Source organism: Phaenicophaeus curvirostris, chromosome 4 (assembly GCF_032191515.1).
Source record: "Phaenicophaeus curvirostris isolate KB17595 chromosome 4, BPBGC_Pcur_1.0, whole genome shotgun sequence".
Classification (NCBI taxonomy): Eukaryota; Metazoa; Chordata; class Aves; order Cuculiformes; family Cuculidae; genus Phaenicophaeus; species Phaenicophaeus curvirostris.
In genome coordinates this window covers 76,417,966-76,431,355 of record NC_091395.1, presented here as the reverse complement: position 1 = coordinate 76,431,355, position 13,390 = coordinate 76,417,966, and the positions used below count along the sequence as shown (strand labels likewise).

Genomic DNA, 13,390 nt, shown 5'->3' with positions numbered 1-13,390 from the left:
GATAAAGGATTAAGCAAGACTTCCTTTAAACTACAATCCAAAATCTCTCAGAGCCTCAGCTCCGGCCAAGATTAACCTATTTCACAATGTACCGCTTCTATTTCTTTTTATAAGGTTTCAAAACATTTTGCAATCATCGCTACTCCAAGGCAAACAAATCCTCCTACACAGCCGAGCTGCCCAATGACACGATTTCTGAGGCGTTGAAAGGCAAACCTCTGTTTTGCCCTGAAACGCTTCTATTTTCCATGTGCTGGATTGGTAGAGTCAATGGCAGAGAGACAAATGATACCCAGGAGACCCAACTCCTTCCCTGCATGCTGCCTGCCGTTCTCCCTCCCAGGCACCAGAGGAAAAAGGGGATTATTTAAAATGAAGGGCATCTCCTGTATTGTTTTTCTTGATCCAGGACAGATGAAGCTTTGGGAAGCCTGATCTAGTTGGAGATGTCCCAGCCCGTGACACGGGGAAGGAACTGGGTGAGCTTCAAGGTCCCTTCCAACCCAAACCATTCTATGATTCTATGAAGTCATCCTAATCTCATAAATGAAAATCATCTTGCTCCTAGGAAGAAAATCTTTCCTGTGAAGGTAGGGAGGTCCTGGCACTGGTTGCCCAGGGAAGTGGTGGCTGCCCCATCCCTGGAGGTGTTCAAGGCCAGGTTGGATGGAGCTTGGAGCAACCTGGTCCAGTAGGAGATGTCCCTGCCCATGGCAGGGGGTGGAACTGGATGGGCTTTGGGGTCCCTTCCAACCCAAATCATTCTGTGAGTCTATGATTTGTCATGGAACAGTCACGGTGACTATGCATTCATCATGTTCTACTGAGACCTAACCCACCAGGGTGGCAGAGATCTGACGCATAAGAAGCTCTTCTGAGCAGAAAACATGTAAAAAAGGAATCAAATGGCAGTCACAAAAGGATAAGGAGAATATACAGAGTACAGATCAAAGACAAGCAAAAGGATAAGGGTGATAGTGCAGAATCAGTGGCACATTGGCTTCCCAGTCTATCAAAACACAATGCAAGGCATTTTCTCCTCAATACTTAGACCCACCTGCGCACACCTGCCAAACATCACCACTTCTTCCTTATTAAAACTAGTCCGTGCACATCCCCGTACTCACAACTACAAGAGGAAAACTAACCAAGAAAGTGAACAAACCAAAACCAGAAACTATGAGATTAAAAATAAATCAGTGACAAAAAAATAATAAGGGGTGGAGAAAACAATGAGACATCTCCAATTTACTTTCTTAAAGGAAAAGCTAAGATTCTTTTGGAGGAAGAGGACTCCCAAGAACAAGGTCCTACACCTGGGTCAGGGTGATCTGTGGTTTCAATCCACGCTGGGGGATGACTGGTTGAGGGCAGCCCTGAGGAGGACTTGGGGTACTGGGGGATGAGAAGCTTGAGAGGAGATGACAATGCACGCTCACTGTCCAGAAACCAATCGTGTCTTGGGCTGCATCCAAAGCAGCGTGGCCAGCAGGGTGAGGGAGGGGATTCGGCCGCTCTGCTCTCATGAGATCCCACCTGGAGTCCTGTGTCCAGTTCTGGAATCCTTAACAGAACAAGGAGATGGAACTGTTGGAATGGGTCCACAGGATGCCACAGAGAGGATGCAAGTGTTGGAGCACCTCTGCTGTCAGGCCAGGCTGAGAGAGTTGAGGTTATTCAGCCTGGAGAAGAGAAGGCTCCTGGGAGACCTTAGAGCAGCTTCAAGTACCTGAAGGGGCTCCAGGAAGGCTAGGCAGGAGCTTATTACAAGGGGCTGGATTGACAGGACAAGGGGGAACGGCTTTAAATTGGAAGGGGAAAGATTTAGATTGGAAATTAGGAAGAAATTCTTCACAATGAGGGTGGGGAGACCCTGGCCAAGGTTAGCTAGGGCAGCTGTGGCTGCCCTATCCCTGGAGGTGTTCAAGGCCAGGTTGGATGGGGCTTTGAGCAACCTCGTCCAGTGGGAGGTGTCCCTGCCCATGGCAGGGGGTTGGACCTAGATGGGCTTTAACGTCCCTTCCAACCTAAATCATTCTGTGATTCTATGATTCATCCTCAACTTAAAAAGGCAGGTCGTGTTTCCTGAGGGTACAGGAGCTCACGCGGAGTCACCACAAGTGACTGTGGGGCAGTCACTGCTGTGTGTCTGCGTTGCCACCACAACCGTGCTGGCACTGGAGAGCAACCACGAGCCAAATGCACCCTCAGCGTCAAGTGCAGAGCCACAGCCAAAGGGCTTGCAAGAGCAGGATTGCTTTCAAAGAGGAAAACACAGCCCACGGACCAGCGCAAAATGAAATTAAAGGTCGGAAAGTAGCTCCAGTAAATGTTTAACATGGAGTGAAGTTGAGAACACAGCCAACAAAGCTCATAGATAGTGATCGCAGTTTATCTGCTGCAGTTTTCTTCATTTGGTGCAGACAAACAGGCTGGATTTCCATTTCATAGAATCATAGAATAACCAGGCTGGAAGAGACCCACTGGATCATCGAGTCCAACCATTCCCATCAATCTCTAACCCCTGTCCCTCAGCACCTCGTCCACCCGTGCCTTAAACCCCTCCAGGGAAGGTGACTCAACCCCCTCCCTGGGCAGCCTCTGCCAGTGCCCAATGACCCTTTCCATGAAAAATTTTTTCCTAATGTCCAGCCTGAACCTCCCTTGGCAGAGCTTGAGGCCATTCCCTCTCGTCCTGTCCCCCGTCACTTGGAAGAAGAGCCCAGCTCCCTCCTCTCCACAACCTCCTTTCAGGTAATCTTTCACTGTATTTTTGAAGCAGCGCATTTCTACAGTCCCACGTTGCCTACAATCACAAATATAATCCAGCAAAGATATTTTTAACCTTGCTTAATAGAATAAAAAGCTTTAATGTGCAGGACCAGGCTGGCCCTGGGGCACTCAGACTACAAGGAGTTTAGTAAACACATTCTGCAGACACTTGCCCTGTGTAAATGTTTGCATTCTGCAAATATTTATCACAGTTAAAATTGATAAAACCAATTTAATGTTCCTCCATACTGTAGTGCTGAGGATTTCTAGCATCATCTTATATTCAGGGTAAATATCGCATTGTGAACAAACAAAAGGAAGCATCAGAATTCTGGAGGATGAGGGTGGGGAGGTCCTGGCCCAGGTTGCCCAGAGAAGTGGTGGCTGCCCCATCCCTGGAGGTGTTCAAGGCCAGGTTGGATGGGGCTTGGAGCAGCCTGGTCCAGTGGGAGGTGTCCCTGCTCATGTGGCAACAGGGGTTGGAGCTGAATCATCTTTGAGGTTCCTTCCAACCCAAACCACTGTGTGATTCTATGAAATGGGAATTGATTCCTTTCCATACTTTATGGAATTTCTTTTTCCCGTCCCTGCCCATGGCAGGCGGTGGAACGGGATGGGCTTTAATGTCCCTTCCAACTCAAACCACTCTATGATTCTCTGCTCAAAAGGTCAAGAAAAAGAGATCAGAGCAGTGAAGGAAGCAAGGGCTCCGGCAACTGCTGTAAAGAGCCAAGGAGGTAACAAAAACTGAGCTTTAGAGGAGGAGGAATTTACAGCATTTATCAACAAACTCCGAAAGTTGACAGTGTCCAACTGTACGAAGCTCAGTGCTGCAAATCCCCTGGCACAGTGTAAAAATAGTGAGGAGTGAAATATGGTTATGGCTGATATTAAAATTTAATGTAAGCCAAGAAAAGAGATAAAATATCAACACTGCTTTTGAAATATTCCAGTGCATTTATTTTTATATCAGAGAAAGGTGTTTTTCACCAGATGCTTTTTTGCACTTCATCAAAATTAGAAACATCTGCTGCTTCCTGAACTTGCTTTACTGAAGAACACAGCCCACTCCTAATGAAGATGAAATTCAAATGTCATCTTAGGAAGCAATTAAAAAAATAATTGATTTTTTTTCCTACCTCAAAAATTTTATTGTATTAAGCTCACGCTTGCCTGTCCTCCAGCACAGACTTCCCAGTGATTTACAGATGATTTTCAAGTCTGAACCGTAATTGTAAATGCTGTGAACTACTCCTAACCTCAATTTTAAAAGCCTATTAATTTTTGGAAAACACACAAGAAACTGGAGGCACAAATCATGATTGTTTCACCTTTTCAACAGCGTATTAAATATGAGCTCCATCAGAGCAAAATGACTCTGAATCAAGATGACACTTCTGCCTAACACAATCACAGAACAGTTCGGGTTGGAAGGGACCTCAAAGCCCATCCAGTTCCACCCCCTGTCACGGGCAGGGACACCTCCCTCTGGACCAGGCTGCTCAAAGCTCCATCCAACCTGGCCTTGAACACCTAAAGGAGAAGACATCCACGACATTCCCTCCTGAAGTCTAATCTAAATCTTCCCCCTTCCAACCTGAAGCCGTTCCCCCTCATCCTATCACTCCAGGCCCTTTCAATACGCTCCTCCTCAGCTTTTCTGGAGCTCCTTCAGGTACTGGAAGATGCTCTAAGGTCGCCCCAGAGCCTTCTCTTCTCCAGGTTAAACAACCCTAAGTCTCTCAACCTGTCCTCACGGCAAAGGTTCTCCAGCCCTCACATCATCTCTGTGGCCTCCTCCGGACCTGTTCCACCAGTTCCATCTCCTTCTTATGCTGGGGATTCCAGAACTGAATGAAGGACTCCAGGTGGGGTCTCACCAGAGTGGAGCAGAGGAGCAGGATCCCCTCCCTGGCCCTGCTGGCCACGTTGCTTTGGACGCAGCCCAGGACACGGTTGGTTTCTGGGCTGCGAGTGCTCATTGCCAGCTCATGTCGAGCTTCTCATCCCCCAGCACCCCAAGTCCTTGTCCTCAGGGCTGCTCTCAATCACATCATCCCCCAGCCTGTACCCGAAGCACAGACCACTCCAACCCAGGTGTAGGACCTTGCACTTGGCCTCGTTGAACCTCATAATGTTCAGAAAAACACACTCTCTTCCTGAGCATGAATTCAGCATGTGATAGCGGGAGAGGGCTTCCAGGTTGCACTTACAAAGTTTTTGGAGAATTTTAGAAGAGAGAAGGTTTCTTCTTCACATCCCTGCCCATGGTAGAACTGGATGAGCTTTAAAGTCCCTTCTAATTCAAACCATTCTATGATTCTTCTTTGGAAGCAGTGAGAATAACAAGAATAATTCATTTGTGTGCCCTGCTTTGACCTCGGTTTTAGTCCGAAGGTTTACAGGAAGCACTCTATCACAACAAAACAACTCTGCATTTTCAGTTAAGACCAAAAACACATGGTGTTTTTTGTTCTTTTTATCAACTTTTGTTCCTGTGTTGAACTTCTCTCATAAGGATTACACAGATTTTTGAAAACAACCATGAAGTATTTTTAGAATTTCACTTCACAAATGAAAAGAAGCACAGAACATTTCTTCACCGAAAGAGTTCTCGGGCCCTGGCAGAGGCTGCCCAGGGAGGTGGTGGAGTCCCCATCCCTGGAGGGGTTTAAAAACCAGGCAGAGGAGGTGCTCAAGGATCTGGTTTAGTAGTGGACAGGTACAGCTGGACTCTACGACCTCAAAGTTCTTTTCCAACCAAGTGATTCTATGATTCTAAGACAGAAGAAGGTTCAAACTGGAAACAGTTAATCAGCTGCTTGGAATAGTGGAGTCTGAAGGGAACCATTAGTTTTTCCATGCTCCTCTTGGGATTATTTTCCTATTTTCCGCTAAAAGAACAGAAAACTTAAGGTGGTGCTCGTTACTGCAAGACTGATGCACATAAATGCCCAAGTCGTATTTAGGTCTCTCTCTGAAATGTCAAGTGTTAATTAGCATCCGCGAGTCTGTCTCTTGTCACAGAGAAACCAGCCAAGCTCCAGTCAGTGTCAGAAGAAGAGATATTGTTGCACATGTTTCTACAAGGCTGTCTGACCTATCATTGTTGTTTCTGAACGCGTTCCAGAGACTTTAAAAATGTAAAGTTTAACATACGTGGTTCTACAAGACCTCTGCAATGTCGATTACTCAGCTTCTGACACACGAAGAGTTAAACCAAAGTGATGTTCAGAAACGATAAATGGGGCAGTTTTCTACTTCAGAAGGAGCCTGCACAGCGAATCATCTCAAGCTCAACCGGATGACAGTAACTTTTGTGTCTCAAATAATCGGGATTTGGAAATGAAAACATAATACTTCCATGAGCTGCTCATTGTAAAAGGAAAAACAACTCCTGAATTGTTTATGCTGACGACGACTGCACAAAAGGACTCTTGCTATATGTGCTGGATTTGCCCTGTCATATATTTAGACTACTGGAATATATTTATACTCCTAGAAGCCACATTTTGATCAGGCTCCGACTTAAAGAAACATCCTCATACACAGGGAGGGTCTTACAAAGGGGAAACTCACCTAAAAGCTGCCAACAAGGGAGCGTAAATTGAATCGCCATCATACACGTACAAATGGTCCCAGCTGCACTCTGTGGCGAAGTGATTGAATCGAAGCCTCAGGATTGTGTTTGGCCTGTAAAAAAAAAAAATATTCATTAATAAAAGATTAGTAATTGGCTGCTCGACACACGTGGCAAAGTCCCTCCAATCAAGCCCTCTGTTTAAAGCTCTCCTCTAAGTGAGACTAAAACTGAGAGACTTGGCATAACTGCAGATGCATCAAACATGCTGTGGATTTCTTCTTTTCATAAAATCATCAAGGTTGGAAAAGACCTCTAAGATCATCCACTCCAACACCACCGTGCCTACTAAATCATGTCTCCAAGTGCCACATCTACACATTTTTTTGAACCCCTCCAGAGATGGCGACTCCAGCTCTGCCATGGGCAGCCTCTTCCAGTGCTTGACCGCTTCTGGGTAAAGAAATTTTTCCTAATATCCAATCTAAACCTTCTTTGGAGCAACTTGAGGACACTTCCCCTCATCCTATCACTTGTTACTTGAGAGAAGAGACCAACACCCACCTCACTACAACCTCCTTTCAGGTAATTGCAGAGAGCAACAAGGTCTCCCCTCAGGCTTCTGTTCTCCGTATCAGCAGGAAAAAAGTTTTATGTCCTTGATGTGATGATGCAAACAGTAGGTCAGACACCAAAGCTGCTCAGCGCTTCTTTCACTCCATATATAAAAGATGCCCACTAAGCCATAACCAAGAAACATGCATTTAAGTATCAGTAGTTTCATGCCTAATAGGCAAAGGCGCTTCGAAAGAGAAGCACACAGAAGCCGCAGCAGATCTCTAAATTAGGGCTCAGCACAAGGAGGGCAAAAACACCACTAACATTGTGCTTGGACCCCGAAATAAAACGAAAATGAACCTATAGCAGCTCTGCTTTTTCCTACCTACAGCTGTAGCTGCTGAAAAGAGAGACATAAGCGATTAGGATCCCTTCAACAGCGCTGCCCTTGGGTTCAGATGAAATCCTTGTTCATCCTAATCAAATAAATTAATAAAATGTCAGCTTGCCACGAAGTCCTTCCTCCCCACAGAAGGGGAACTCTCTAGGGAGTTATTCTGTGAAAGAATATCGTTTGAGAGGCACAATGATCCGCTCTAGGCCTTCGGAAAAAGAACCGCAGGTGGAACTCAAGGATAATGTCTTGCTTAAAGCAAAAGGACAAAGAGTGCTCATCGTTTCCAAACTGGGTGGCCGATGTAATCGTAGGGGGTTTGCTTCTCTTTTAACCGTCTGACAGCTGTAGAGCAGAAAGAAATACTTAATCAATAGAAGCTTCAGACCAAGAACAAAAAGAAAGGGATTATCTTTGCTACGGCTAACGACTAATTAACAGACAGCTCTGTTTGCAGAATCACAAGGCACATGGCTACAGGTGGATCCTCGCACTGGTTGGATCTCATCTGCCTTGTCTTGTGCTCCTGGAGGAAAATGAAAAGGACATCCCCAGGATGAGGGCAAAGCACAGATATCGGCCAAGAAGAGTCAGGAATGGTACAAATAGAAATGAGTGGAGGAACACACGGTTTATTTTACAGCTGAATTTATCTAACACCGTTAATGGCACATTTGGATTGTGCCATCACTTGCTAACCTCAAAAGCCCTCCCACATGCTAGCATACAGGTTGCCCAAGGAAGGGGTGGCTGCTCCATCCCTGGAGGGGTTCAAAGGTAGGTTAGATGGGGCCTTAGGCAGCCTGATCCAGTGGGATGTCCCTGCCCATCGCAGGGGGGTTGGAACTGGATGATCTTTAAGGTCCCTTCCAACCCAAACTATTCTAAGATTCTATGATCCCAACCACGTGAGGGCACTCAGCAGAATTTAACAGCTGTGCAGATGCTGTTTTCCAAGTCCAGATCTCTCTGGGAATTTCACATTTGGCAGAGAGCTTGGGCTATTCTCACATGGGTGGGTGTTTCAGCTGCTTTAACCGGCGTGATTATCTCCTTGATGTTTACCACCATCCTCTGACAGCAGGGTACGATCAGAAGCAGGAAAAGGACATCCCTCTAAATGCCTGGCTATGAAAGAAGGAGGAACATTTCTATCCTCTTCCCAGCAAGTAAGGTCTCAGTTCAAACTGAAGTGATAGTTCTTAGGAAGCCTCTCAGTACAAGCAAACAAAGGCTGAAGCAGCAGTTATGGAGGCACTATCGGGGGAAACACGAGCAGCACTTCACTTCTGATAAAAACATGAGTCGCATTATCCAGGGAAGTGGTGGATGCTCCCTTCCTGGAGGCATTCAAGGCCAGATTGGACGGGGCCTTGAGAAGCTCGGTCCAGTGGGAGGTGTCCCTGCCCACGGCGGGGGTGTTGGAACTGGATGGGCTTTGAGGTCCCTTCCAATCCAACCCATTCTATGGACAGGCACCCATCCAAAGACTACAAACCATGCTGGTGCACATAGAGACTCCAACTCATGTCCAAAGTCCTTGTGCAAATGAGATTAACATAGTCCTCAAGATGAGTAAACTCATGCAAACATCACTGCTGCCACTGGAATCCTGGAAGCATCACCTCTGATCACCTCAACCCAACAACTAAAGGTTCAAAGTAGAACAGAATCACAAAATCACAAAATTATTACAGTATGCGGAGATGCACACATGCTTATTTTTGCCCCCTCTTTTCTAGTAGTAAGGCAGCATTGCACGCGCAGCTCACTTGATTATTATTACAGAGCAAGAAATTCCCCCTTGAAAAATAAAACAGGATGCCCAGAGACGTGGTGGCTCCCCCATCCCTGGAGGTGCTCAAGGACAGGTTGGATGAGGCTTTGAGCAACCTGGTCCAATTGGAGGTGTCTCTGCTCATGGGAGGGGGTGGGAACTGGATGATCTTTAAGGTCCCTTCCAACCCAAACCATTCTATGATTCTGTCCTTCAGAAAGGTTAAGCTGGCTGTACTGGGATTGCTGAGGCTGGTTTGTCCGTAATAACATCCTCGCAAAACATTTTTTAACTGTTTGTAATTCCAAGCTGTCTGCAGCTGTATATTTATTAGCTACAAAAATCACGGGGTGTTGCCACTTAGAGCATCTAACTTTTGATCTCAGCCAAATAAAAGAACTGAGCTCCTTATATAGGCAGTAGTGGGTGGTAGGCTCCCAGTTTCAAGGTTCTGGGTGGCTCTGGAATAGCTCAGCCCTTACCTTTGAGTACGTGGAGAGCTTAGGTATTTAAGATACTCATCCAAAATAAACGTTTGAAGTAGATGAATACCAACTCCCCTCCAGCCATCAGACCTCTGAAACATTAAGCTACAGAAAAAAAGGTACCCTGGGATTTTAGTAAGTTCTGATCCACCAAGGAGCCAAAAGCCTTCAGCTGACAGTAGATAACTGCAAGAGAAATTATGGGATGAGGTTTAACAAGGCCAAGTATCGAGTTCTGCTCTTGGGACACAAAAATGCTGTACAGCGCTACTGGCTTGGGGACGAGTGGCTGGAAAGCTGCCTGGCAGAGAAGAACCTGGGGGTCTTGGGTTGACAGTGGCTGAATGTGAGCCAGCAGTGGCCCAGGTGGCCAAGAAGGCCAACAGCATCTTGGACCTGGATTGGAAACAGTGTGGCCAGCAGGAGCAGGGAAGTGATTGTGCCCCTAGACTCAGTGCTGGTGAGGCCGCGCCTCGAATCCTGGGTTCAGTTTTGGGCCCCTCAGTCCAAGAAGAACATTGAGGGGCTGGAGAACATCTAGAGGAGCTAGTGAAGGTGCTGGAATAAGGCTTACAAGGAGTGGCTGAGGGAACTGAGGTTATTTAGCCTAGAGAAGAAGAGGCTCAGAGGAGACCCCATCGCTCTCTACAAATACCTAGAACGGGGTTGCAGAGAGGTGAGTGTTGGTCTCATTTCTCAAGTGACAGGTGATAAGACAAGAGGGAATGGCCTCAAGCTGCGTCAAGTGAAGTTTAGATTGGACATCAGAAAAAAATTCTTCACTGAAAGGATTCTCAAGCACTAGTAGAGGCTGCCCAGGGAGGTGGTGGAGTCTCCATCCCAGGAGGTGTTCAAAAACCGTGTGGCCATGGCACTTGGGGACATGGTTTAGCAGGCACAGTGGTGTCGAGCAGATGGTTGGACTGGATGATTTTAGAGGCCCTTTCTAACCTTAATGATTCTGTGATTCTTTACTTAGAGATTCAGAGAACAGTAGGGAACGCGACTGCATGCGAGGCTGTTAACACATAACATCGTAACAGACCATGCAAGGTTGTAGAGATGGTACAAATTGATCTTACACTCTTAGTGTCAGCTGGGCAGTATGTAAAATGTATTTTAACAAGTCAGATGCTCTGATGCATTGTTACCCAGAGGATATGAACCAAATAGGTTACTCCTAAAATCTCCACACAAAATCACAACAACTAACAAAAAGAGCAAATACAGGAAGGGGAGAGAAATGAGTGGACAAGGTCTAAGGAACTTCCTGCAAAAAATATAGTCAGACAGTCCCTCCCTCCTACACCTCAGGAATAAAAAAGCATGAACTTCAGCAGAAATTGCTCCGGCTTTTTCATGCTGCCAAGGTGTCCCATACAAAGCTAATCCCAAGCATCCAAACGGCACACAATGCTAAGAGTTAAATAACTTTTAGTTCTTTATTTATTGTCACAGGTGCATTTATTCTTGTTTTCCACAGCCGGTTTCTATGCAAAGGGTATTTTACAGAGCAAACCTCAAAATCAGAAGTCAGTTTGGAAGGCTCAGCTGCATTAAAATCCTCATATTTACCAAGAGTATCTAAAAGCTGCCCTGTCTGATTCTAAAAACAGAAAAAAAAGGGAATTCTGAGATCTAGAAATACCCAGTGCAGATAAAAGTCACATTAAACAACACTGAAGCCCAAGAAGTTTTCTACACTCACCTTCCTTCAATGAGCCAGGTGCATTTGGTTTTGTATTTGTAATTCCCAGGCCCATCCGTGACATAGCCCGAAGGTCCCGTGAGTCTGTAAATAAAACACAAAGAGAAGAGTTAGTCTCCAGTGGGATTAAACACTCATAAAGGGTTTCCTAAAATGAGAAGATTTTCTGATTAGGCTTTTATGTCCTTAAGAGCCACTACAAACCAACCAACAACAACACGACAGTGGTCAGTTGGGACTTAGAGACTCTTACAGTGTCTGTAACGTGCTTTGTGATGATTGCCCTGATGGAACGGCAGCTCAGAGCGATGCTTTCTCCCCAAAGACTAAGACAGATTAACACCAGCAGCCAGCAAAAGGGATTCCCTAACACAGAAGCTAAAGTTATTCCTGAACTATTTATTCATAGTGGTCACACAATCCTTGCAAGAAACTCAGCTGAAGTCCCTGATGTGACCAACACCGTGTTTAACACTTCATTAAGACCTTGACCACCTCCTGAACGAAATGTTGATCCCTGTAACCTTCCAGTGTGAAGACCTTAATTCCTCACACATCAACGGGTGCGTAACTCAGGATAAGGTCAGAGCACAGCAGATCCAGCACCCCACACCTTTGATAGCGCGTTCCCATCCCCATGTCACCCCATACTGAGTGATCGAAGAGCTGAGCGGTCCCCACGGCAAGACGGGCTCAGGACACACCTATGAACATCCCTCTGCACTTATAAACAGGAGGTGACAACTTTCCAGTAGCAAAAAGACTCCAGAAAGGATGTAAAAGCAGAAAGTAGAGTTGGAATCATTCATCTCAGGACACTCTGAACACAAGCACCTAAAGCATTACGAACTGAAGATATCTTGGAAAGGGAGAAGGGAACAAAGCCAGTAAAGGACTCATTTGTGACAACATCTGCAAAACATCGTGCAGTGCAAACTCCAGACAACTGAATGTGCTGAGACACAGCTTGAAGTGATGTCCAAACAAGGAGCAGCAAACCCAGGCGGGTGTTGTGATGAAAAGTTCACGGCATATTCCAGAACTGTGCTTAATCCTTTGTTGTGGCACAAAGGAAATCGGTATTCGTGCTCATTACTTGTAATGCTCATTAATTACATGTAATGAGGATGAATATCAGGTACTGGAGAGCGTGAGCAAGGCTGTGCAAAACCTGCTTTCATGTTCAATCACTCCTACTCAAAATGTGACAACTGAACACATCCACATTGCCAGACAAAAAAAAGGCAGTTGTAACTTCTCCTTTTCACCATTTGAAGAAGGCAGGTTTTTCTCCAAAGACCACAGACAACAGAGAAGACAATCACACTTCATCAAGGCTGAGGGAGATGGACACAGCAGAAGTTTGAGGCAATAGATCCAAAACATAACTTCAGCTACCAATAGCCATGGAGGTTCTACTTCTTCTGCCTTAGTATAGAGACTGGTAGTAACGCACATGGATTGGAGACAAAACCAAGACCTAGATTGTTGGAATAAACGCTCCCACCTCATACGCATTGGTCAAAACATTCCAGATCGGTTTTAACCACTAGCAGAGGCATAGCAGGAACAGTTGAAAGAGAAGGACTGATGGACAAGAACCTGGACATGAGCCAACAGTGTGTGCTCACAGCCCAGAGAGCCAACCACATCCTGGGCTGCGTCCAAAAAAGCGTGACCAGAAGGTGAAGGAAGGGGATTCTCCCCTTCTCCTCTGCTCCTGTGAGGCCCCATCTAGAGCCCTGTGTCCAGTTCTGGAGTCCTCAGCAAGACATGGATCTGTTGGAGAGAGTCTAGAGGAGGCCACAGAGATTGTCCAAGGGCTGGAACACTTCTCATACGAGGACATGCTGAGAGTTGGAGTTGTTCAGCCTGAAGAAGAGAAGGCTCTGGGGAGACCTTTGAGCAGCTTCCAGTACTGAAAAGGGAATACAGGAAAGCTGAGGAGGAATTCTTTGTCAGTGCAGGAACTGGATGAGGAGAAACAGTTTTAAACTGAAAGAGGGGAGAGTTACATTAGATATTAGGAAGAAATTTTTTACAGTAAGGGTAGTGAAACAGGTTGCACAGGTTGCCCAGAGAGGTGGGAGATGCCCCATCCCTGGAAACATCCAAG

General features: G+C 46.0%; 1 protein-coding gene across 1 annotated transcript in view; it reads right to left on the bottom strand.

The window, feature by feature from the left end:
* The window catches only part of ATRN (attractin), a 198,600-nt gene that overhangs the window by 136,393 nt on the left and 48,817 nt on the right, over nt 1–13,390 (bottom strand). The window contains exons 2-3 of the mRNA XM_069856613.1: nt 11,275–11,358; nt 6,352–6,465 (exon numbers count right to left, since the gene is read on the bottom strand). Of these exons, the coding sequence (XP_069712714.1) occupies nt 6,352–6,465; nt 11,275–11,358 (198 nt within the window). The remainder of the gene's footprint in view (nt 1–6,351; nt 6,466–11,274; nt 11,359–13,390) is intronic.